Source organism: Wyeomyia smithii, chromosome 3 (genome assembly GCF_029784165.1).
Source record: "Wyeomyia smithii strain HCP4-BCI-WySm-NY-G18 chromosome 3, ASM2978416v1, whole genome shotgun sequence".
Taxonomy (NCBI): Eukaryota; Metazoa; Arthropoda; class Insecta; order Diptera; family Culicidae; genus Wyeomyia; species Wyeomyia smithii.
In genome coordinates, this window is record NC_073696.1 from 233,417,760 (window position 1) to 233,445,121 (window position 27,362).

At 40.1% G+C, this 27,362-nt stretch overlaps 1 protein-coding gene across 4 annotated transcripts in view; it reads right to left on the reverse strand.

Annotated features, from left to right (window-relative positions):
* LOC129733146 (WAS/WASL-interacting protein family member 2) overlaps window positions 1-27,362 on the reverse strand; it is a 30,145-nt gene that overhangs the window by 1,948 nt on the left and 835 nt on the right. For 2 of the 4 annotated variants that reach the window (XM_055694760.1, XM_055694758.1), the window contains 5 exons: window positions 4,597-4,950; window positions 3,865-4,151; window positions 3,747-3,802; window positions 328-663; window positions 41-159 (listed from right to left, as the gene is read on the reverse strand). In XM_055694760.1, the coding sequence (XP_055550735.1) occupies window positions 41-159; window positions 328-663; window positions 3,747-3,802; window positions 3,865-4,151; window positions 4,597-4,939 (1,141 nt within the window). In that variant the 5' untranslated portion in view covers window positions 4,940-4,950. Of the gene's footprint in view, window positions 1-40; window positions 160-327; window positions 664-3,746; window positions 3,803-3,864; window positions 4,152-4,596; window positions 4,951-6,349; window positions 6,670-27,362 lie in introns of those variants that run through there. The other 2 variants (XM_055694761.1, XM_055694762.1) reach the window with 2 other exon arrangements.

Genomic DNA, 27,362 nt, shown 5'->3' on the forward strand with positions numbered 1-27,362 from the left:
GATTATTGTATGGAGAGAGTAAAATACGAACCAAACTTACCTATTAGATTGTTCTGCCTGGAAATCGATTCCGATGACTGAAAGCTCGACGGAGGACCTCGTAACGTTCCGAAGTGATTCACTGGGAAGTGTGGACCACCTGTTGCCACTGGAGGAGACCTGTGTGATAAAGCAAATACTCGACTATTTTAGTGAAGCACTTTAGTTGACTATTTAGTTGTCCGATCTAAATTTGTCTATCTACTGTTACTGAAAGCCTGGACGTGACTAAACACTTACATATATACAACAGATCAACAGAGAAAAAAATATCACTCGGCCACTTACCTGGGACTCCTCATGCTGTGATGCCTACCGACCATGTTCCGATTGGTGCCATTCCCGTTCCCGCTGGTATTAAGCTGTATTCCTGGCGGTTTCGGAGCCAGGTTTGGTTTACCATGGTTTGGCACCGGTTTGCTGGTGGGAACCGCAGGAGGCACCGGACTACCAGAGGCAGACGAGTTTGCGCTGCTGCTGCTTATTCCGCTACCTCCTCCACCGAACAGCGTCGATTTGTTTGGCTGCAAGTGATTGCTGTTGCTTCCGGCGGGACTAGTGACCGATAACGCTGCTCCATTGGAGGGTGATGCCTGCGATTGACTCGGGGTTGAGGGCGCTTGGCTACTTACCGTTCGGTTTCGTAGAAATTCACGGAACGGATTTGTAAGGGATGATGATTTTGATGTCATGAACGACCGGAGTAGTGTCGGTAGAGGGAAAAAAGGGTAGAAAGAAGTGTTTTTGTATGATGAGTAAAAACTAGCTGATAAAAAGTGACAGATCTGTGTTCAGAAGACATATAATCAGACGGTGCTATAGTTCTGAAGTAAAGACAAAAATAAATCTACAATGTTTGGTGAAGTCGGCGTTTCGAGGTTGAGACGAGTATCTCTTTAAAGAAAACGACATTTACACGAAAAATCTACATTCTATTGCTTGCTACAGAATGAGAATTGCTACATAAATGAAAACAGCTTCCCTTCAACTATTAAAAATGGTTCATTTCCCACAAATACAAAAGAATCCCATGAAAAAAACTACCTTTAGAAAACCAGATAAACATAATCTCGAACGAAAAACGACAATTTCGGTTGCGAAGCAAAAACTTGAAAAATTCTCAAAAGATGTGTGCAGACAAGAGTAGATGAATCATCATTTCACGATATTTCTGAACCTGCTTCTAATCTATTTTTTTTTTCAACAATTTCCTATTATTTTAACATAAATGATACACTTTTTTCACTTCGTTTAATCGCGAGTCTACGCGAAACCCTGTATTCTTAGGAGTCTTCTTAAGTAATCCTTAAGGCCTGAATTGAAACAAATCTCAAAAGAAACGCTGAATCGCTCTTTTTAAACCTGTAGGGGTACCGGGGGTAAGCCCGGCACTGAGGGTAAGACCGTCACCCCTAGGATTTTACTAGAAAACGCTAATTAACTGTGTTTTGGAATATGTGAAGTGTTGGTATTTAATATTTTAGACATTTTAAGATGCATCGAAGCCACCGTGAAACGTCAAACGTCAAAATAATAAACAAAACATACGCTACTGCAGCTGATGCATAAAAGGATGTAATTTTTCGTGAGCGGAACTTAAGCTTTTATTCATTTGAAAAGACTAAAATAATTTTTCGTTGCTCTACAATTTATTGCCTGTATTGTTAGCAATCACAGGAATTCGATCTGAGGTAAATTGAAGCGATAAATTTGTAGAAATACTCTTTTTAAAAAAATGTGTGCTATCGGGGTAACACCGTCACCCAGTGAGTGGGGTAAGCTCGACATGGTTTGAGGCTAGTTTGATGTTACTGACACATATTTCTCATCTATTACCGATGTCTCGCTGATAAATAAATTAATTAATTGACTTAGAACCATGCACTAAAGCTGGGGGGCAGCTGAAAACTGACGGCTTTGCCGGTGGTATTTGAAATATGCTCCGGTGTGGTCAATGTGATTCTGGCTTTAATGAAACTAGTTTATAATATGATTTAAAGTGCCACATGATAGCCTTGCCGAGTATCAAATTCTTTCATTGTTTATACATAATGTTCACCGGAACTTGTTCCGGCAATCTGCCCAGAACCAGCTAACCGACAACAACCAAATTCAACAGTAACATACAGAAATGTAAGATCTCTCATTCGGCGGTTTCCGAATTCAAAACGGTTCAGTTAATTCGAGTTAATTCATGAACAAACTTAGGTGCCGGTGTTACCCCCAAGGGGTGCCGGTTTCACCCGCACTGATTTTTGAACGTCATTTTTACCTTAGTTTCAAAACTTCACTATTCCTTGTAAAGTAACAGTTTGAAAGTACTGAAAACCTTCATATCTTGTAGAAAACAATCTGGGCAATGATTCTGTGAAAGAAATATAACAATATTCGCCATCAAGTGCTACTAAAGAATCATTTTCCTTAGGGGGCCGGGCTTACCCCCAGTACCCCTATTTATATAGTTAAGGGTCTTGATGATTGCCCTTATTCAAGATCTCATCTTAGATATTTCTTACTTGAAAAAATCAGGGAGTCCAGTAACGTAAACGTACGACACCTTGGAAGCAGTAGATGTACTCTCAGAACGAATGAAGTGATTAAACGCGTAAGGCCCTATGGGAGCAAATGAGATACAATCTGACAAGATCAGATTGCAACGTGAGTGAAAGATCAAGAAGTTCAATTCACAGGATCATCAGAAATCTTGGCAGCATACATAAAAACGACGCCTGCTTGGTTTGGGGCACGTTGAAAGCAAATTGAGAATAATAGAAGTTTATAAAATCTTTTTGTCCGGCACAGCTTAAAAAAAACCGCATGAGCTGAGGATAATAGAAGCTTTTGAAATCTCTCCATCCGGCACGGAGAATGTGGCATTTTTTAGGAGAAAAAACTTTCTTCTTCAGGTCAGTCACAACCGTCCAAATAAGCAGCAATGCTTTCAGAACAGTGCATGATTTGGGAAGTTATATCGTGATGAGGCAAATTACCACATCGTTTCAGAGAATCCATCCTACAAATCAACACAGAATCAAAAAACTTTTGACGAAACTGTCAAATGTACCTAAAAACTTCACTTGACTTTCTGCCAGTGAAGAGTTTAGAAGCACAGCATTGGAAGTGTAGGTGGATAGAACTAGATCCTATTCTTTTGAATACAACAAATACCACTGAATAGATACAGTTTATATTGACGGATTTAACCTGGATGAAAACCACTGCTTGTGGGAGTCCGATAATGATAATGGCAAATGCCAAACGTTTTCAAGCCGATGCATCATCAGATAAGGCTTCTATCATTATCTAAACTCCCCCCTTCATGATAGACAGTATAGATATTAGTATTGTACTACGCAAGGGCTACGCGTTTGAAACCCCCGCTTCAAAAGAGAGTGAATCAGCAAGCAAATAGAATCAAACCACAAATCAGCACTCACGTCTGGAAAGAAAAGGGTTGGAGCCGCGATCACTATTGAACATCCTAGGAAGTTTACAAAGCAACTCAACCGCTAACTCAAACCATAAAGCTAAAACAGAATTTCGCAGCCAAGTATAACTCTACAGACCATTCCCAACGTAAATAAATTCATAAAACTACGTCACACAAGCAAGCAACATAGGAGCTATTCGCTGCTCTATGTTTGTACCTGGTTCCCCTCAGATAGATAGATAGATAATGCTGTTATCGTATGTACATTGAATCGTACCTTTTTTGACTCGAATAACTCGATTTCCCGTGGGGTACCGATGATTCATTGGTGTTCTAAAATATAGAAAAATATTTAGCATAGAATGAAAGAAACATCAAGCACATGGGAGCATTGCCTTCAGCTGCACCGGGGGCTGCGGTGGAGGACCTCGGTTCGTCCTTAGATTATTTTCCGTCACCGGTTGGTGGTTGTTGCTGTTGTTGTTGATAATGGCATTGTTGCTACTACTGTTGGCATTGCTACTATTGCTAGTGTGTTTCTGCTTCTTGAGCGTTAGTTTGGCCGCCAGTTCATCGGCAAAGTCCATTCCTCCCCCTCCCCCACCTAACCGGTTGTTGCTTTTGATCGTGTTCTCCGGCGATGGTGACTTATTGCTAATTGTTCCTGCTGGTGATTGTGCGCCTGTCGGGTGGAAAGAATAAAAAGTTACGTTTAGTTTTATCAGTTCGAAACATACTGCACTTGTACTGCACATGGGTGACAATATTCAACCGACATGTGCTCCCCAGGCATTTGCGTATATGCGCTTGCAGCTGAGTACCAGAGTGAGTCATTCACCCTACAGCTGTTGACTTTAAGTTGTTGCCCTGAAAGCGTTTATTGCTTGCTCTACACCGTTATTGACAATGTTGATATCACTTACTATCGTACTTTTGTTTGATTTACAGCATGAAGGTAAAAACCCGCGAATCAATCAAGCAAAATAAATCTGATAGAAGGTAACTCCGTCAACGATGCGCAAAGCATACGCACTTGCCGGAGCAAGTTCATATCGAATATGAATGAACGAGCGGTTCTGAACACGCCTACGCTTCTCCTCAACAATGACGACAACCGGCTGACTCACCTCTACTGCCGACCGGTTTGAGTTTCGGCATTGATGAAAGACCTTCGAAGATTCCACCCAGTTTCGGTCCTCCGACGCCTCCGCCATTGCTGTCGCCGGCTCCTGCAGAGGGGACCGCCGGGCTACGATTGTTGACCGTTGCATTGGATGTCACCTTGCCCGGGATAACTGGTGCACTTTTGTCTACGGTGACCGTTTTCTTCAGTTTGGTACCCTTCTGGATGGACTGCAGCAGCGCATTCCGCCCGTCCCCCGCAGGCATTCCACCACCGAGTTTCATCGCCGGCGGCGGCGGTGGACCCGGTGGCGGAGGAGGCCCCGGCGGCGGTGGCGGTGGAGGCATTTTTCAGGAAGCTGAAAAAAAAACGAGAAAAATAGACGTCAACATTTTGTTCATGAATAACTTTTGTATTGACACTGCAACTGAAGGATATCGTTCCGAATCAACAATAGTTAATTTTTCACGGAGAAATTTTACAATCAACTGGAGTGAAAGCACAAAAGTGCAGCGATTGCAACCCGTCACTTGAATCCGGTCGAAAATCGAAAACCACTGATCAAACTGTTAGTGGCTAGTCTACAACGCGAATTTAGAGGTGTGTTGAAAGATGCATTATTCAAGACATTATTCCTTCATCAAACACGAGTACCGTACGTGCCAGAGGGAAGTGTAATTTGGGGTGAAAAGAAACGATAGACAATAAGACTAGGTTGCACTTGTGGAAAGGCGCATAAAAAACTTAATGTTTTCCACGGGTGTAAAGATTTTTTTTTTAAACGCATAGGTTTTTATTTAAGTTTTTTATAATGTACGTATTTCATAATAAATCATTAGCTAATTATGTTGTGTTAATTCTAAATCCTTTGAAATGATTGTTTATTTCTAGTTCAACAGCTCGACCAAATCGGTACTGCACGAATTTCTGTTAACGAGAGAATAAAAAAATTGCATACATTTAATGTACATTGTTTGTATACTTTCAATGTAGTTTTTGAAAATCCTCATTTATTATAAATTAATCCAATTATCCTTTGGTTTGAGAGAAGAAATTCTAGGCTTATAGCAGGAAGAAAAAATAGCTCAGTATTCCTGCAATCGAAGACTTTTTCCTTTTAAGGAAATACTTGGGTCATCGCAGAACAATGACTTTGTGCATCCTGGAGGTAAAACAGGAAGATCTGAAGTAAATATGTTGTACAAGACTGGACCCAAGATTGTCCTTAAGGCACATCTCCTTTGAAAGGAAATTTTTGTAGATTTTGAATCCTGGCAAACAACCTGTAGAGTAGAGTTCGTTCAACTAAATAAATTTGTAAAATTGTGATTATTCTAATTAGAAAATAAAAATAGAGCGGTGTTGAGGTGAAATTTTTAGCACTGAAAGGCGAATAGTATCCAAACAAATAACATTTTAAATCAGACCGATCTATAGTAGGTATTGTGTTTAGAGTCATTGGAAACATCGTTCTACTCAGCAAGCACCTATATAGATTGCAGTTCAAGCGATACATTTTTGAATGTTTTGAAGATTTTTTTTTTTATCACAGAGCATCTACTGTAAAGTGTCTCACTTGAGACCTAGAAAATTGCGCATTCATTTTGATGAATCGGTGCACAGTTGAGCTGAGATGTCTACTCTTACGTGACTTGTGGTCACACAAACCGCTTTTCGCGGTTGACGAACATGCGTAAACAGAGTCGTCAATTGTTCCCTAGACACTTCACATATCTGCTAGAATTTCATTAATATACCTTTATCTGTAGCATTTGTCAGTAAATTATTATTATTTCTCGATCGATGATAATGTTGACACCAATCGAACAATTTTTGCATCCGAAACAACAACCACGCAAGCGTTTTATCGCGATCCAATCATTATCACCCCAGGCATTTTCATTAGTCCACCAATCGTTTAATTTCACCAATCACAAAAAAACAGAAACAACTCATTATTCAACTTTCGGCTCTCGTGCGTTTACTAGCAAATTAAAGGACGTGCGGGAATTGGCAATGCAAACAGAGCTTAATGTTTTATTTCCATTCGCTATACTCCGCTGTTAGTAATTTGATGCACCTTGTGCACTTGTTAACAGTTTGCTGATGCTCTCGTATTGTCTGTTAGATCATCAGCGCGGTTGCAGCTCGGTCGCACTAGGGTGTGCTGCTACCCCCGTTGCTGCTGCTTCTGGTGGTGGTGAAGGTATAACTTACACTGTGCAATAGCACCTAAATCCAATAAGATGACAGAAAAAATGACGCAGTTTTATCGTGAGTCTATTATCTGTCGAAACCTCTGTAGCCCATCATAAACCTTAGTCACAGGCGCGAAATGTGATTAGCTGTACTATGTCTGTTGGGCCAGTTAATTTTTTTTGACAAACTCAAAGAAGTCAATCGTCAAGCAAGAAGCATTTGCGAACAATAAGCCAGTTGAATTTTAAGCACTTACTATAATACTTCGTATGCTATAATTGAAACCGAAAAAAACAGGGGAATCACTGTTAACGTTAACGATGTACATGGGTACTTAGTTAGCGTTTTGTGTGCGGGGAAATTGGTTGGGAAATCACAACATTTTTTACTTGACCGTGAAGCGCTTAAAAATATGAAAAAAAAACTGTAGTATACGTACATTTGAGCCATAAGAAATTCGTCTTATTGGCAGAAGCACCAATTTTACCCATAGCAGTAATTTTTATTTACTAGATTAGTTTCAAATTTTGACCATGCTATTATTTATTCTCTACTCTATTCAAAACAGACTGTCTAACGATTTGCAGAAATCAATGTTAATTATTTACTCAGTCAAAAAGAATCGTCGTCCAGACTCCCCACACTTTTTCTATTAGCCTTCTTTCACATCTGTTCAACTGAAGAACCAAAAATAAGACAAAATCTCTTTTTTTAAGTATCGACAACTAGCGGTGGAGAGGACTCATTTCACACTCGAAATTTTATTACGCTTATATTCCATTCATTCAAAAAAAGGACTGTATGAGCTCTCGCCGATGATAATCGTACAGTACCACCCGCATACGTGCAACGGTTTTATATAGATATATTTTTAATGAATTTCATTGTTGCCCAAGCTGAAAACTGAATATCTTGACTAACGACAACCATTTTTCTACATTGTACCTAATGTCGTAAGCAGTACTGTGTAGTGGGTGCATTACTTATGCATTACTTGCAATGTTGGGTATAAAAAAACGAGAAAAAAATATTGTCGTTGGTCGAGAAATTCGGTTTCCAAGTCCAACGAAGATATAAATCAACTACAGTCGCGAGATGTACAATCCAAGAAATTTCGTTTAACAATGTGTGAATATGCGCTCTCTTGGTATCAACACGCAACTAGTAAACTTGCTTCAACGAGTCGCTGCTCTATCTTCTTCCCGCTTGCTAATAAACGGGCACCTTACACAGTCGATCCCTATACAGCGCTCGGTGCGGCAAGGGGATCCCATATCAATGCATTTATTTGTGTTGTACATACACCCCCTAGTAGAGTCCCTCGAACGAGTGTGTGGTACAGACTTAGTTGTGGCATATGCTGATGATATCAGCGTAATCACCACATCGGCACGCAAGCTGGAAACAATGCGTAATCTTTTTCATAGATTCGGACGTGTATCTGGAGCAATTCTTAATTTGCGCAAGACTACATCCATTGATGCAGGATTCGTCAATGGAAATCCGATTCATGTAGATTGGGTACGAACAGAAAACAAAATCAGAATCCTTGGTGTGATCTACGCCAACTCAATTCGGCTCAGGGTAACTCTCAATTGGGACGAATTGATTCGCAAATTCGCGCAACCGGTTTGGCTGCATTCGCTGCGGACTCTTACTCTTCATCAAAAGGTGATTCTTCTCAACACTTCCATTACGGCCAGAATTTGGTACCTATCATCCATTTTGCCGCTATACTGCGTCCACACTGCTAAAATCACAGCAAGTACGGGGACGTTTTTGTGGAGGAGACATCCAGCACGTGTGCCAATACAACAACTGGCCAGGCCACGCGACCAAGGAGGACTGAAGCTACACTTGCCAGCGCTGAAAGCAAAGGCGCTACTGATCAACCGTCATCTCAAGGAGATCGAATCCATTTCCCATTATAACTCCTTCCTCTACCACACAAATCCTAACCCTCGCCCAACTGATCTTCCGTGCCTAAAATTGATCCTGCAAACACACTACCGTTTGCCTCACCATATCCAACAAAATCCATCCTCCGATCAAATCCATCGCTTTTATATTGATCAAACCAACAAACCGAGAGTGGAATTACGTTATCCAACAGTCAATTGGAAAAGGGTTTGGCGCAACACTGGAAGCAAAATGCTGACGTCGGCTCAACGTAGTACCTGGTTTCTTTTAGTTAATGAAAAGCTTGAGCATGGAGTGCTATGGCACACAATTCAGCGCGCTGATAATGATCAGTGCCTTCATTGTAACTCAGCATCAGAAACGCTGAAGCACAAATTGAGCGAGTGTCAACGAGTGACTGGAGCATGGTCGCACCTGCAGACTCTTCTGATTCCAACCCTTAATGGTAGAAGAAGGTTATCTTTCGAGAACCTGATACATCCTGTATTAAACAACACACCAAGACGACAACAAATAAAAATCATGAGACTCTTCATTGATTATGTCATCTTTGTCATGAATTGTGACAGTGTAGTAGACGTGGAAGAATTAAGTTTTAATTTGCGAATTGACGTATAATTGTTTGCTATGTAACTAGTTTTAGACAAAATCAAATCAAATAAACTAAATATGTGTTAAAAAAAATGGTTGAAAGATTTTTAGTTTAATTTGTTCTATTGACGTTGATTGTGAATTGCTACTTAATTTCCGCTTTAAAAATCTTTTGAATGCGGTCCTGTCTTAACTTAATTTTGATAGATTCAACTACTCAAAATCACCTTTTTGCCTGGTCATTAAAACAAAACAAAGTTTTTTTGTGCATGTTCAAACTATTGAAGCGAACTGTTCGAACGATGCACTGTAAAATCAATGTAGGATGGAACAGCCAAAAATGAATGCGAAAGCTTGGGCACCGATTTGCTGCAGAGTTTTGTTCGAAGTTGCATATCTGTTCTGTGCTTCTTTCGTGAGCTTGTCCTACTGTTAACCATTTTTTCTATGTTTTCTATTAAAAAAAAAGACGAAAAAGTCCCTTTACTTTGCCGTGATATTCTTTTCAAACTTCAAATTCAAATCAAATACACCTGAATAATACGATTTTTTTATTTTTTGGTTTTGTTATACCGTAAACCAGGGAGCCTTTGATCACAGGGGAAACTTTGATCACTTACCCTTTTGATTTTGTTAGATATAGCTCTCATATTGCTTGGGATTTGTCGTAATATTAACAGGTTGTGTTGAAATGTGTTTACAATACTGCCATTTCAAAATGTCATAATAATATGTTAATATTGAATTTCATTTCTGAGTTTTTTTTATTAGAAGTGCATTTCTCTAAGTTAGCTTCACCTGGTGCACCGTTTTATTGGGACACATAGAGATGGTCGGGTTTCGTGTTTGAAAATTTTTGAAAGTGTAGGCTACAGGTCGGGTTTGGTGAAAAAAACTAATTCGAAGGTCAAGTCGGGTTCGGGTTTGAAAATGTCGGATTTGTGTTTCAAAACCCGAAACCGGGTTCAGACTTCAACCGAAAAAAAAAAATTCGGGTTCGATCGGGTACGAGTTTGGGAAACATCCATCCCGACCATCTCTAGTAGTTATCATATATTGAACAGCATTTACTTTGACGCAGGGAGGTTTTACTGCTGTCAAAAATCATATATGTGTGCGTTATCGCAGATCAACTTTGGTGCATGACGTTTGAAAGACTACCTGTATGGTGATGAAACTTCATCAATTTTCGCCAAATACAGGTTTCTGGTTCATTAAGCAGACAGTATGTGCAGTAGGGAAAGCAAAAAATAAGCGAACTGGAAATATGATACAGATTTGAAAAAAAAACCGCATCCCAACGGGACTTGAACCCGCAATCTCCCTGTCTCCGGCATGGTGTTTTGACCAATTAAACTACGGGGGACGGACGGTGGTACTGGTCCACAATCTATATCGTATCACATTCCACTGCCGACTTATTCTATTGCTCATCCCTAACTACACACACTGCTGTGCAAGCGTTATTTATAGACTGAAAGGAATGTCTCATCACACACAGAAGAGTCAGCTGATGCTGATAACTCTTATAGACCTGTGTGGTCGAGATAAAAGTCAGTCTGAGTCGTGCTTGCAAGTGCGACACAACAACAGGTTGCTGCCACAATATTTCACTATGCAACGCATTATTATTAAAAGTTTTCCGCGGTTTATCGAATTTTGTTAAAAAAGAACGTTCCAATTCTACTAAATTTAACTTCGACCAAAACGACAAAAACCAAAATAAATAGATGCCTTGTTACCAAATATGTTGTTCACGGTTACACTTTATTTGACAGATAATTCCCCCCTGCTTTGACCCCTTTGTCGATGAAAACCAGTGGAAGCTTACCTCCCTTACAAAGTAGCTCATAAACCATGCTGCACCTGGAGTCGAGTAACCCCCCTATTATTACTTACTGCTGCCCACAATCGATTATTTGTGCATCATGTGGTTTCTCCAGGACAAATAGTTTCTCTTGAGAAAAAAATTAGCTCGTGAAAGTATAATTTTCGCTCAGTTGACAAAATATTTTTGACAGATCCAATAAAAATAAATAAGTTATCGAACTTAACGATGCCTTTTCCATCGTATATGCTTCCTCACAGCTCCAACAATTTGCGGTTTCCTTGCAGATCATGGTCGACCGGATCTTCTACGGTCCTCCAAAGAGACATCCATCCTTCTTGCGTGTACCTTTTGCGAGTGCGGCTACTGGCCAAAAATCTCCTAATCACGACTTCTAGAAATTACTTCATAGCGCATTGAACACAAAACACAACTGACCGACAAACAATATCATGCGTATTTGTGAGTGCATAAGAGTAAAGTAATAGTTCTCACTAATACTTACATATACTATACGAGAGGAACGGAAAAGACAAACACTCGAAAATCTATATCACAGACAAACAGACGTCGAAGAAAAATCCCAAAAATCTTCGTCCTTATTCAAAACGTTACACTCGTGCGCCACCATGTGAGCATATTACCTACTAACTTATTTTCGTAAAACGATTTTTGACTTTGCTTATGCTTTTGACTTTGCTAATGCCTGCTCAAATAAACACCAGCGGCATTACTGACGATTTTTGTCTTTGAAAATGAATGTGCATGCCAGTGCTGATAAAAGTCATTTTCCCCAGCAAAATTCTTCGAAAATTACAGCCAATCATTTTCAATTTTCACTTCCAATGATCGCAGCACTCTTTCAGATACACTAGATTTTCGTCCTAGTAACGTGCTGTTATACTCAGATGAAATAGATCGCGCGCATCGTTCACGGTTACGGAATAAAATTTGACGACAAATCCAACCAAATGATCTTCAATTCAAAGCGAAACAGAAAAACAAACAGTCCACTCAACCAAAATAAACCTCACCGAAACACTTTTTCACTGACACTGACCGATGCCTTGACAATCTTCGTTAACTGATAAACTGATTTTGTTGTCTTGCTTTCATCGCATGAAATATAATGAGGTGTTTTGACAGTTCACTTCGATGCAAAAAGCGGGAAGGGAGAACTCTGAAAGGATTGTAAAAAAATAACGTTTATGGATGCTTTTTTTCATTTTCACTCAAGAATGTCAACAAATATCAACCCTGGTGCATGCTTGCTTAAAGCGATACTAGCGGCATTATTGCCCACTAAGCAAAATTTCAAAATAATCGTTATTTTTCTGGTCGATGAAATCGTCATCGAGTGGCACGTCTGTTTGTCTGTGTCTATATTATATTAAACACATTTACTCGATTTACAAAAAAAAAAACCTTTAAATTGTTTTTAGGCTACGCTGACCAGATGTACCGTTTTGAACGGGACAGTACCGTTTTTTTCGACTATTTTCAACCGTCGCGTCTTTTTGCCATTTTGTATCGTTTTCGGAGACTCCTTGAAAAATTCAGCCACGATTTTTTTATTATATTACTGAGTACGTTTTGTGCTTTCCTGACAGTAACGCACCTCTGGAAAGGACATCTCCTATCGTGAACTGACAAAAAAAGTTGCGATTGAAAGTTAAGACCATCATAATTCCGGAGTGACTTGCAATAAGGGCGCAACTGGCAAAAGATAAACATTGGGGAATATCAGTTTGAAAATATATTCAATTTAATTTATTTGAAATACCAAAAATCGACGTAATATAACACTGTCTTAAAGTTTCCTAACAATACTACATTAAATTTGTGCATTTATGGCTAAAATCTGCGCTTTTCTTCTAACCCTTTTCAAATAAGCCTTGAATCATTCTGACAACGAGATTCGCCCATCTCTATTTCGCCTTAAAGCATTCTGACAACGAGATATGCCCACATTTTTTTCGCCTTGTTTTTATTTTTCTTCAGTTGCGCCCACCCCTATGACATCGCGCCATGTTTCAAGGGCTAACATCTCAACATATGTGTAAACGAGATAGCATATCACCACCTCTTTTCATACATCTTTATCTCTGTGATCTTACTGCTGACAGCGGGCACAAATTAATTTGAGCCCAGGACATGAGTTTATTGTCATTCACTGTTACTCGGTATAGGGATGCCAAAGGCTCGGTTGCGCCCCTTTAAATGCGCCTTTATTTTGAAAAAAATGTTGATCCGCCCTTTACTGTCGCCTGTTTACGAAATATTTCGCAAGTAAGCCCGTTGTTTCAAAACAATGTAAAGGGCCTAGTTCCAAAGTATCTTTCGTTTTGGGTAAACTGTTTTGTCGCCCTTTACTAAAAACTTGATTTGAATAATTTTATCGATTTATACAAAAGAAAGGATTCTTGCAATGAATTGTGTGAGTCTTTTCGAAACCAATGGTGTAATAAAACGATTTGTTTATATTTTGTTAGTTGCGCCTTAAACGCGAATCACTCCGAATTGTTAGTCAAATTCTTGATCATCCATGTGACAAATTTCAGAAACTCATTGCAAAAATCAAAACTCTTTCACACTCTTATACGCTGAATTTCTTCAAACGCTAAGTATTGTACAGGATCGGGTAGGTTCATCAAAGCAATGAATAATTGTTTGCATGCTTTGGTTGGTAAAATTTTTCAAAAATCAATTATATCATGTGTCCCGTTTTTTGAACCCATATGTCCCGTTTTTATCCCGAGAAAATCTATATACAAATATCCCGAGAAAATCTATATACAAAATAGGTTGGAAAATGGCACGTATAACTTGAGAACCCAAGGTGATCACTCACTTTGTCCAGCAACTCTTATCCCAACCTCCTAGGTGCCGACCGGGATACGAGTACCCTTAGATCGAGAGATCGGGTATCCAGCCCCCGGTAGAAAATTTGGTCGTATGCTGACTGGGAAGCGGGATCGTACGAGACTGTATCCCCGTGTTAGGGGCGGCGTACAACAGTATCTGATGCGGAGCAGGCGATTAAATCATGGAATGCTGTATCCCACCAGCTACACCTAAGATGGCAGCCCCATCAGCAGGATGTAGATATCGTGACCCTGGTAAGGTAGCATACCGAAACCTCTCCTAACAACGAACGACGGAATTAGAAATACGGAACGGAACAATCGGTAAAGACCTAGGCTACAAATATTGGAAACAGAAAACGGTAAACGATTGGAAATTGGAGGCTTGGAACGTCTGATCTCTCAACGAACCAGCGGAAGTAGGCTTGCTTGCTCGAGAACTACAGCGGCAGGGAGTCGAAATCGCAGCGATTCAAAAGGTTTGGTGACCAAATTTCGAAGAAAGGGAGCTCCGTGAAGTAGACCCTATTGCATATACTTCTTTCAAGTACCAGCAATACTACAGTGGGGAAAAAGCAGCAGAACGGGGCGTCGGTTTCGTAGTGTAAATCAGAAAACAAGGGTCATCCGGTGGAGGCCCGTGAATAACCGTACATGCGTATTGAGGATTGGGTGCAAATTCTTCAACTACAGTTTAATCAATACCTACGCACAGACAAACGACAAATCTGATGACGCCAAAGATGAGTTCCATGAAAAGCTGGAACCTATGACGAGTGCTTAAAACACGACGTAAAAGTCGTTATCGGAGAAGCAAACGCTTAGGTTGGGAGGGAGGAATTCTTCCAGTCTTTAGAAGGCATAGCCTTCACTCGTCAACCAATGGAAACGGTCTGAGGCTGATTAACTTTACCGCGGCCAGAGAAATGACCATGTTTAGCTCCTATTTTCCTCGTTTAAAAATTCGGCAACACACCTGAAGGCAAGTTGTTAAGTCTTTTCATGGACCAAACATTGACTTTGACCATTAGCTCGTCGTTTGTAAGATCCGCGCACGGTCGAACGTGTTGAAATCTCATACAGAGAGGACGATGCGTTTTAATATACAGCGATTGAAAGCTGATAGCTGATAGAAGAATATGCCAGAGAGTTGGATCAACAGATCGCAGATCAGCAAGAGGAATGAGTGGTAATTGCCAGTACAGAGGACAACTTTTCTAGACACGTCGAGCGGAGCTTCTTCAGAACAGTCAACAGACCGTTAACGAAATCCTTCGTCGGTGCATACTAGGCTGGTTTTCGACAAAGGCGTTCCATGACGAATCAAATTTTCACCCTGCGACAGATCCTCGATAAGTTCCGAGAGTATAACTTGTAGATTCATCATCTGTTTGTAGATTTTAAGGCGGCATACAATTCAGTGAAAAGAAACGAGCTATGGCGGATAATGCTGGAACACGGTTCTACGACGAAACTAATTAGGGGCCACCCACATACCACGTGGACAGACGTGGACTATTTTCTGCGCCGAGTGTCTAATATTTTTAACATCAAAATGGTTTGTTTGATCGGCATAGTATCTTCGATAAAACCGTTTATAATGATTTTGTCTTTTTAAAAAAATGTGCTCTAAAAAAATTGTACCGTAAAAAAATTGGAAATGTACCGTAAAAAAATTGGAAGAATAAATTGTTTTTATAACATTTTTTTTTTAATTTTTCATTATTTAATTTTGGTTAACTACTATTGGTTAGCTTACAGTGTGTATTTTTCATTAAAAACAATTCAAATCCCTAAAAAGTTAGTTTTTCGAGATATTTTATTTAAAATTATACAGGCCCCGTTCGATCACGTCCAATTTTTTATGTTGTCGAAATCTAATCATGCCAGAAAGGACCGTTTTTTTATATTTATTCTTTTACTGGCCATTGATGATTTAGACTCTAGATAAAGCCATCAATAGACTAGTTTTAGAATTCTAAGTGGTTATAGGTTTCGCTTGATGAGTTTTGGTTCAATCCCGGAGTATCCGGAACACAGCAAGAATAGGTCCGCATGACCTAGACACTTCATATGACCACCGAAATAATCAGAGGCATGATACGATTCTAAGTACTGCTTTGATTATGGCCATTATTTAACCGGAACCCGGAACCGCAACATAAATACACACCCATACAACACACAAATAAATACAAACAGATATTGCCCAACTAACCAACTAACTGGAAAAAATCATAGAATATTTCAAAATGTCAAGTTGTCTTATTTAAAGACAAAATCAAAAGTGAATATATATTTCATCACAATTCATTTAATAATAATTTTTAAACATGAATAGTTTGATTCTAGCTAGCTTCTAACTTGCGTTTCGAGGACCGACGTTGAATTTTAACCCCGACACCAGCTTGTTTTGTGTTTTGTGGAGTGTTCCGGCACTCCACTGGAGGCACTTTTTACGGGATGCTTTATGCGTTTTATGGGTATATTCATGGTTTCCTGGACTACTTCAAAATGCAGTCTCATTCTAACCCGGGATTGTACACCACATCTGCTATCGAAATTGGTTCGATGCTAGAAATATGTAAACAATTCTACCACAGACGAATTTTGCCTCTGCAGTTTCGATCAATTTATGTTTACAGCGTTATTGTGGCAAAGTTTTTTTTGATCTTTTTTCTGCGTGCGCTGACGTGCGAACATCTGTACCACGGCGTTAAAGTAGACAATTTTTGAATGAGTTAGCTGTCAAATTAGCGATGATGGATGCGTTGACGCACAATTCTCTTAAAGATCCGTGACTCCTTTAAGGAAAACTGTACAAAGAATTCCTACCGTATATTGTTTCAGGGTATGTTTCAAACACGTGATTGTTTTTGTTTTTTGCTCTTCCCCGTTAGAACGTGCAAACAAGCTCCTGAACGCTGACCATCACGGAAGGAATACAAATCTATACCAGCTACCGCCTCGAAGACACGTCCAATTTGCTGTAATCGCATATTTCTTTACTTAGTGTGAAGTATGAATACAGGCATACTTTTTTTTTGAAATTTCAATTTCTTATCTACGAAATTTTGAATCAATGAAATATAGTAAATATGGGTGATTATTTCTAATAGTTATATTTAAATTTTTTTAATCGAGTGCTAATGTTTTTCATATCACATTATTCTCACGATTCATTATTTGTTGAAGAGTAGTTGTAAGTCGAAAGATTCCCACGCGCGCCACTTAATAGCGGCTAATCAAATGCGAACTCATCAACCTTAACCGGCCAATACGGTCAAACCTCCTCTCCAAGCTTGGTTCAGCTCGGCCCCTAGCAGCGCAAATCATCTAATATTAACCGAAAATAGGAAATAAATCACATCTCAAACAGAGTAACAAAGCAGAACGGTTAGTTGAGCCACACTGCAAGCGCTGCGACTAGCGTCGAGGAGGTGGCAATGCTGCTGCAGTAAACAGGCAAAGTCAACAGCAAAGACGCACAGTTCCAAATTTGGATTATTCAATTCCAGTGACCTCCAGCTTAGACGACCACGTCCGCACTTAGGTGCATCGACGGTTAACGTACTGCGAGACGAATCGGAACAAGCTCGGATTGGTGCGTTGTTGGTTAAAAAATTGACGACCGATTGATTGTCGATGTATGAAGTGCTATTGTACTAGAATGGCTATTGAAAAATATCAAACGGCCTATCTTCAAACGTTGCTAGCGAGACATGACTTAACGCTTTATTGTGAACACTGGCATTCCTTTTGCCAAAACCATTCACGCTTTCAACGTCTCTTAATAGGTGCAACAACCAACAATTATCTGACATCGTTCTGTCACTCGCAAGGTGCTTTGTTTGTGGAGTACAAAAACTTTTTTATCTGCCATTAATGGCAAAAGGGTCGTCGTATGTAGTGCCCATATAGGCGCACTCTAGGAAGCTGCACCCGGAACATAATCGATTCCGTATTATCGATAGTTCAAACACCTGCTTGGCGGAAACTGTTATTCGTGAGAAAAAATCGATCCGTGCTATCATTTGTTATGCAACTCTTTCGATAGTCATCCGGATTTAATTGAGGATACGTTTCAAGTCTTTCGAATGCTTCGAATATGTTTTGTGAAGGAAAAGGCTTACCTTTAGGACAACTTTGCGTAATCAAAACCACTACAGAGGAGCTTATCGTTATCGTGACCATCGCTATTATGAACCTTCTACTAGATAGAGCGATAGCTTATCGCTCTCACAAGAGTGTGAAATGATCAAGTGTTTGAAGCCGCACCTACTGCTTTGTGCTAGTGGTTCATTTTTTTCTGGAAGCTAATTTTTGTGTTGATCGAATCTAGTTTATAGTTACAAAACTATTCTCACATTTCACAATGCACCTTTTTTGTGCAATATCGTGTAAAATTAGTCAGTCATTGTTGTTATTTTCAAAGTAAATTTTACAGATTGGCTTATGGAACCATAATAAAACTTTTATTGTCATTTTGGAACTTTGCTTCGTTGCGATTATTATCTTGATTTTTACTTCCGAGAAGTTGTATAAAAATTGTATTTATTACTTCAATTTTCAAAGTTGCCATAATTTAATTTGATTTTATTGTAGCATCATTCTATTTTTATGAAACTTTTACGCCAAAATTAAACTTTTCTAATTAATTTTAGCTTGAAACCAGAAAAAATATCATAACGACTGACGGCTGATTACCAAATTGTAAGAACCGCGATGAACGCTACTGAGCAAATCTTATTTTAACCTATGGGTTTAAAACGCCAGTTCGTGCGATTGGTATTTCTTTTAATGACAACTATTTTATTAAAAGAGGTTATGTAAAAAGAGTATTAATGGATACAAATATCTTAAAAAAATTGTAGCAGAAAATACACATACACAGACCCCGTTTGATTTTGGCACGGTTCAATCTTGGCACTGTTCGATTTAAGCACATGAGCCAAAACCGAACGAGTTTTTATTCACATTTTTTAGTTTTCTCGTTTTTCCTTCAACAAATTTAAGTTCAATAACCGCCACAAGAAATGTATTATGGTCCTTCATGTTGCCGAGAAGGATGGCCGAAATCGGTAAACTGCTCCCGGAATTATGGCCGCAACATGTTCCGGTAACATAATGGCCATGATCGAAGCAGTACTTTGAGCCATACCATGCCGCGGATTACTTCGGTGGTCATATAAAGTGTCTAGGTCATGCGGACCTATTCCGTTTGTTAGATTAGAGGAAAAAAAATTGCATTATCTAATTTATTATCGTTTTCGGCTTCCTTGTATTTAGTTTGTATACTTTTAAGTGAGCAGTTCCACAAAAAATGTACCAATTTTAATATTTTTTTAAATTGTCCTTTTTGATTTCAAAAAATCATAACTTTTGTTTTCTTGATTTCTCCATGATCGGACCGGTTGCATTGTTCAGGTTATCTTTTGTAGTTTTTATGAAAAAATGCCACTTTTAAAAAATGAGCTTTTAAAGATAATTAATTTTTAATTTTTTTCTTAACTTTTTTTCAAAAAAATAAGTAATTTTTTTAGAGTGTACCTATGTTTTTTTTTCGGAAAGACAAAATTATTATCAAACAAACCGTTTGCCTCTAAAAATATTTGTAATCATTAATACCTTCTCAAAATAGCTATTTTCAATAGCTTCTCAAAAATGGGTCGTGTTTCAAAAAAATTAAACCAATAGCACAAAATGGTATCTTTTGCCTATAGAAACGTCTATGCAAAGTTTCAGCCAAATCAAAAATGGTCGATTAAATTGGTTGCCCGTTTTTTGTGGAATTGCTCAAGAAGAGCATCCGTTTCCCGACGGTTTCCAGCTTGGCGTTGCACACATATTCCGTAACGCTAGAAACCTAGTTTTCAGACCACCTTCCCTTGCGTAACAATAAGTAACGTTCGATATGACTGCCCTCCCCCCTTAAATTTTGAGCAAACACCACAGTTTTGTAACTGTCTCAACTAACTGATTTCCAGGAAATTCCGGGACCCCAGGAAGTATGAGGAAAGTTGCGAGGAAAACTAAAAAAAAACGCGTTTAATTTGATTTACACTGGATAATGTGTACCATCGGTGACAAGTGCACCTACAGAAATGAAATAGACCCACACGTGGCCCTTAGCTTCCTCACCAGCTACTCCTATCCCGACCTCCACGCGATGCCAGCTGGGAATATCGGGTAACCAACCCCGGTGAAAACATGATCGTATTGCTGATAGCATGCTCCATGTAAGGAACGGCTCCAAACAGCGTCTGTACTCAAGGTTAGGGGCGGCCAATTACCGTCCTCGATCTAACGTGAAACTCTAAACAGTGTTTTGCACGATGGCCCTCTGTAATGGATGAGGAACAAAGAAATCGGCATAGACCCACACGACGAAAACGGACTAACGATTAGAAAGCGGGACGTGGAACTGCCGATTTCCTAATTTCCAAGGAAGCACACGAGTGCTCACACCAGAGCTGCGGCAACCCACATGAGCAGAGGACAGCTTTTATGATGATGGGGAGATGCGAGAACGGGTGGATGGGGGTGGCCAATGTGCAGGTTGAGAATCAAAGGTCGGTTCTTCAACATTAGCATCATAAAGTCTACAGCCTTCACCTCGGAGGTACCGAAGACGACAAGCTACGCGCAGTAGGAGCGTGAGTACAACCACTGCCAAAACCATGATATCAAAACATGATGGATAAAGAGAACGCTGCGCTTGCGGCTATGGTGCGCAGTGCCACTCGTAAGAATGTAGACAGACACAGACAGAAGAAGATGTAGCGAACCCAAATCTTTCGGGAGAAAAAGCGTCGCCTGGAGGAGGAAGAGTATGCAGATTCTAAGGAAACGCGAAAATCAAGCAGCTGAAAAAAAATAAATCGGCTGGGCAGGATGGTCTCGGAGCAGAGCTTAAAAAGATGGGCCTGGAGCTTATAAAGAGCTGTCCACCGGCACTTTGCACCGGATGATTGCAAGAATTTAGGATACAGCACAGCTACCAGAGGGGTTGAAGAATGGGGTTATGCGCTCTGTCTATAAGAAAGGCGAAAAATAGGACTGTGGGAACTAGCGTGCGATCACCGTCCTGGATGCTGCCTACAAAGTGCTTTCCCAAATTATTTTCCGCCGACTCTCACCGCCAGCCAACAAATTTGTGGAAAGCCATCAGGCCGGCTTCGTGGAATGATTTATTTATTTATTTATTATCATTTCCATCCGACCATAAGGTCTACATGAAATATAAGGTGATGGGGAAAAGCCAAAAATTGGCATAAAAACTCTCCAAATTCAAAGAGATAAAATTATTCATTGAATATTGCGCTCATCGAATGTAGAGGTGAGTTTTGAAGATACTCAGTTCTTGCTAGTGGACGACGGAGGAAACCGGCTCGAGATCTCAAACGCCTAGCTTAGGCACTTACGTTAAGCTGCTCTAACAAAGAACTGCAATCAATTTCAGATGAAAGAAGCTTGGCAGCGAAAACGGCTTTCGAAATCTTTCGTCTTCTCTCCAACGTTGTAATGCCCAGCAATTGACAGCGAGCTTCATATGAAGGTAGATCATGTGGGTTGAGCCATCGTAGATTCCTAAGGGCGTACCAAACAAACTTGCGTTGGATGCTTTCAATTCTGCGAATCCAAATTGTATGATACGGTGACCAAATGACGGCAGAAGACTCCAAGTGTGACCGTACTAACGCAAAATATAGTGATCGAAGGCATAGCGGGTCGTCGAACTCCTGGGTGATTTTAAATAAGAATCCGAGCTTGCAATTTCCGGTGAAAGGGTGCATCGCATCGGTGAAAAATAAAATAAACAGGGTTGGCCCGAGGTTGCTGCCTTGAGGTACGCCGGAGTAGTTGGTAAACTCCCGAGATAAAGATGAGCCAATTTTTACTTGTAAAGTTCTTTGTTTTAGGTACGACGCCAATCAGCCACAGAGGCGATCAGAAAATCCCAGTTGTTTGAACTTCTTGAGAGCTATATCGTGGTCGATTCGATCAAAAGCAGCCTTTAAATCGGTGTAGATTCTACTTGATTACCTCTGGATATCCCGTCAAAACACAGAGATGTGAACTCCATGAGATTTGTGTCAACTGATCTGCCAGGCATAAATCCATGTTGCTGTGTAGAAATGTATCTGCGACAGTTGAACATGATAGAATCGCTAACTTTTATCCCAAGCACTTTAGAACCAGCACAAAGGGACGTTATCCCTCGATAGTTTTCAACTAACTGCTTCTTATCCTTTTTGAATACCGGAAACATCATCGATTTTTTCCATTCATGAGGAAACTGAGCTTGCTGCATCGAAAGGTTTAGAATTTTCAAGAAAAGGGTTTTAATCTCCTGCATGCACCTTTTCATGAAAACAGGTGGGACACCATCTGGTCCAGGCTAGAACGAAGATTTCAGTTTGCGGATAGCTTTTAATGACATATCTTCGGAAATTTGGAAAGTGTCCAAATCGACCACATCGGTGGGCACATTATCGAGGCATTAAGGATCAATTTCTGCGTAGTTAGGAGGGTTGAAGACACTAGCAAAGTGATCAGCAAACAGTTCACATTTTTCCGCATTAGAAGAAGCCGTCTCGTTTCCTTTGTTAATTGTCACAGGCAACCCATTCTCTTTATGCTTTGATCTTACAAACGACCAAAATTTGGCTGGATACTGACGTAGCTGCTCTTGAAGCCTTCGTACATACTCGGCATACCGTTGACGATTATATCTTCTATAGTTTCCGCTTGCTCTGTTGAACATCGCTTTCGTGGTGGGATTTCGATTCCGAGTGTACTTTCGAAGTGTTGTAGCACGAATTCTCTTCAAGGATCGAAGTTGAGCATTACCCCATATAGGCTTCGGTGGGGGCTGAAAACGCGGAGTAAATCTGTACAAAGCGGCTCGAACAATCGAGTTAAACTGAAATATAGCTTCATCTACATTGTTGCAATCGATGACAGGTTCCCAGTCAACAGTTTGGAAATAATCACTAAGTGCTGAATAATCGTTTTTCTTAAAATTCAATGCTGTCGTGTCCACATCTTCTGTAAGCGGTAAAGGTGAATTTACATTCACATCAAACACGAGAGCAGGATGATTTACATCCAATCGTACTAAAGGTTCGTCGGCGCTAGCTGGAACTGTATAGTTTGCCCCCTCCTTAACATACACCAGGTCCAAGTACCGTCTGATAATGTTAGTGACTGGGTTCACTTGCAGTAAGTTGCACCTCGCGGTACCATCAAGCCATGAAGTAGTGTTTGAAACGTCAGCATACATATAACCGTGACGAGAAGGTTTCCAAGCGATTTTGGGTTGGTTGTAGTCACCAGCTATTATGACGATGTCATTTAAATTTGCAGCATCACAAATCTTCTCGATACAGTCGATATGTAGTTTCATAAGCTCGGGATCTTTGCTTTTCTCAGGAGATAAGTAAAAACACCCAACAAAAAGCTTTATATTTTTTAGTTGAATGGTGATGCAAAGTTGCTCGAGGGCAGCGCAAAATCCAACATCACATGAAGAGGAATCGAGAGTTTTTTTTTACGGCAATAATGACGCCTCCGCCTACCTCGCGAATACTATTTAAACGGTTCCGATCAATTCTGTAAACTTCGTACTGGTTACCGAACAGCTGAGCTGAATTAATTTTGCTATCGAGCCAAGTCTCGACTAACATGATTACATCATAGTCCTGATCGATACATGAGAGGTAAAAGTCTGCTATTTTTGTCTTCAAACCTCTTACATTTTGAAGGTAGAACTTCAAATAATTTATGGCGTCATCAGAAGTTCGCAAGGTACAATCGAGCAACAGTTGACGCTGCTGCCCATTAGAACGGTTAACATCATTGCTCGACAATGCGTTAGCGCTGTGAACAGGACTAGAATCAGAGTAAGAACAAGCTCTACTTGTTATGTACTTGCCTGAGCAAGCAAATTGGGAATGATGGTCTACGACGGACCAGATCTTTACCATATGGCAGATTTTCCAGCAATACCGTGAATACAGAACTCTAACGCACCACCTAGTCATCGACTTCAAAGCCGCGTATGACCCTATCGACCGAAACGAGCTATAGAAGTTCATAGACGAAAGGGTTTTACCGGGGAAACTGATTAGACTGATAAAGGCTACGGTGGATAACACGCAGTGCTGTGTGCGGACCGCGATAAGTTCTAGGTAGTCGACGAGTTTGTCTATCTTGGCTTACTGGTAACTAAGGATCATTGTCCTGTGACATTCGAAGGCGTATTCACAGCAGATGCAGTCGAACAGACAAAGCTCATGTACGAAGTGTAACGTGTATGAAACACTCATAAGACCGGTTGTTCTCTACGGGTATGAAACGTGGACAATACTCGAGGTGGACTTGCGAAAGCTCGGAGTTTTCGAACGACGGGTACTAAGGACGATCTTTGGTGGCTTGCAGGAGAACGGAATATGGAAACGGAGGATGAACCATGAGCCCGCGCAACTCTATGGTGAACCCTGTATTCAAAAATGACCAAAGCTGGGCGGATACGCTGGGCAGGGCATGGTGCAAAAATACCGGACAACTACACTGCGAAGATGATGTTTGCCTCGAATCCGGTAGAAATAAGATGACCAGGGGTGCAGCGGGCAAGATGGGTAGACCGAAATCCGCTCAAAAAAACGCGTGAATTTCGAGATTCACGCAAAAAAAAACGAGAGAATACCGAAGTCCGCGTAAAATTGCGAATTTATGAACCAGAAAAAATACCTATGCATGTGAAAATGTGCATATTATATGTGCGCGACCTTTAGGAACATCAGCTAAATTGCCGTTATCTAGTTTACTTATTCAAGTAAAATAGTTAGAAACCAGTGAATTCAGATTCGCGACGAGGAAAAAGAAAATTTGATAGAAAACTTATATAAGAACATTATAAAAAACACCTGTTTTCTAATATTTTTGTTCGGAGATCTAAAATTCCACCGAGTTACAACATTTTTGTATATAAGCCCTTGTACGAAGTGTAACGTGTACAAAACGCTCATAAGACAGGTTGTTCTCTACGGGTATAAAACGTGGACAATGCTCGAGATGGACCTGCGAAAGCTCGGAGTTTTCGAACGACGGGTACTAAGAACGATCTTTGGTGGCGTGCAGGAGAACGGAATATGGAAACGGAGGATCAACCATGAGCTCGCGCAACTCTACGGTGAACCCTGTATTTAAAAATGGCCAAAGCTGGGCGGATACGCTGGGCAGGGCATGGTGAAAAAATACCGGACAACTACACTGCGAAGGTGGTGTTTGCCTCGAATCAGGCAGAAAGAAGATGACCAGGGGCGCAGCGGGCAAGATGGGTAGACCAGGTGGAACGAGATCTGGCGGGAAGTGCACGGTGTCCCAGGAACTGGAGAGCGGCAGCCAGAAACCGAGTGAATTGGAGAAACTTCGTGAATCAGGCCATGTCATCATGACGGAATGCCAAATATATAAATAACTTTGTCCCATAGAAAAATTTGAATTAAATTCATGAAATAAATTCATGAAATGTTACGGATGTGACTTTTTAGACATCTGCAGATGCGGACATGAATGTGAGCTTGCAGATGCGGATATTAATATTGGGATACGAAAATTGATCTCGCGATTTGAACGAAATACGGGGATAGATATTGAGATGTAGATAAAATATAATCGAAATGCGGTTGCTGAGATGGGTATCGCGGTTTATGAAATTAAAGATGCGGATTTCTCTTGATCAATCCATCTTAATTTTTTACGTTTCTTTTCTTACGTTGCTCGGGATTAAAGATTTGAGTACCTATTCGCTTTCCCTTTTTATGGATTTTTTTCTGTAGTTCGTCAAAAATAAAAATGAAAATTTCTTACATAATTAATGGATGATGTCATAGTAACTTTAATGTTTTGGTATTGCCTGCTTACATCTTATAATTTTGTTATGCCCACTTTTCAATAGGTGTTGCACTTACTTATCTACAGAAACTTTTGATACTTTTGAGTAATTCTTTTTTTCTTGCTTAGCAACAGGTTTGACGTATTTGCAACCTTTCATACCAGAACTGCCGTTGATAGGTATTGATAAAAACTGTATCGTTCGTGAACATTCAATCAATATTCAATAAATATCAGACCTGCAAGCAAACCATAAATCTATTGGATTCTTAGCTTCACTCAAACAATAATGAATTTTACTGGAATTCATAAAATAGTAGAGAAAATAGTACTTCCTGCGGAATATGGCAAATTATATTGTGGATCAAGAGGTGTGAAGCAGGTTTCCGTATCAATGTCATACAATCCCGATCAACCAAATGTCACCAAATAACAGCAGACTGCGGCAAAGAAGCCTTTGAAATGTGTCATAGGGTTTACAACCGGGACACTTTATTCATTTCATTTCGGCATTCTTTGTCGCCGGAGTATAATTTCACGTCTAAAACATGGTTTGGAATCGTTTAAGAATAAGTCATCGATTATCAGCCCGCGTAAAAATCATCAAGAACAAACATTGGTTATCTATCACGCATTTTTACTACTCAACGCATATACCGAAATGCGATAACGTTGAAAAAATGAGATACTCTATGATTGTCACCATATTTGAGTCTCTACAGTTGAATTATATGTGTTTTTAATTCACAAGAGCAGTCCTCACAGTCATTGTCAGTTTTGCACGATTTTTTTGGGTGTCACCAAAAACGACTTTAGCTCACCTTACCGGTTGTTAGTGCGACTATATTTGGAAAATCATACTTGCGCGTATTAAGGACAACAATGAGAAGGCGGTATCATTTTTTATTTTCTACCAACCTGTGCGGCAACCGCAGGAGAGCTCCTACTGCCAAGCGGACGTCGTTTATCGTATTAGGAAAACAAATCTTTCCTGTTGGTCGTTCCACTCGCGTAAAGCTCATAGCTCAGACTCAGACTGTGTCTGTCGTATTAAAGAAATCATGCAGAGAGTAAGAGGCGGGTGGGAGAGAATGGTATTTACATGGATGACGAATGACTCAATCCCTCCCGGACCGATGATCGGATCTGTCGCAGCATTTACACTCTGTGAGTGTGTACTTTAGTTTGTTTATGGTCTTAAACGTTGGGAGAGTTACTCTGGGACAAAGTACTAGATGGCTACAGTGACGTTTTTTACAGCAAACTCGTACCCGAGCACAAATCAATATTTCACCTCAATAAATGATGTTGGTCTGTTTTCATCTTCTTTAAAACGTAGCTCCATTCTACGCAAAAATACTAATCTAGCATAAAATGTTCCCAGTAGCAGAGAGCCTCCAATTTCAAGAACAGATACCGAATACCGTAAGCATCTGCGGATTGAGTCTTGCACTAGGGAGGGAAACC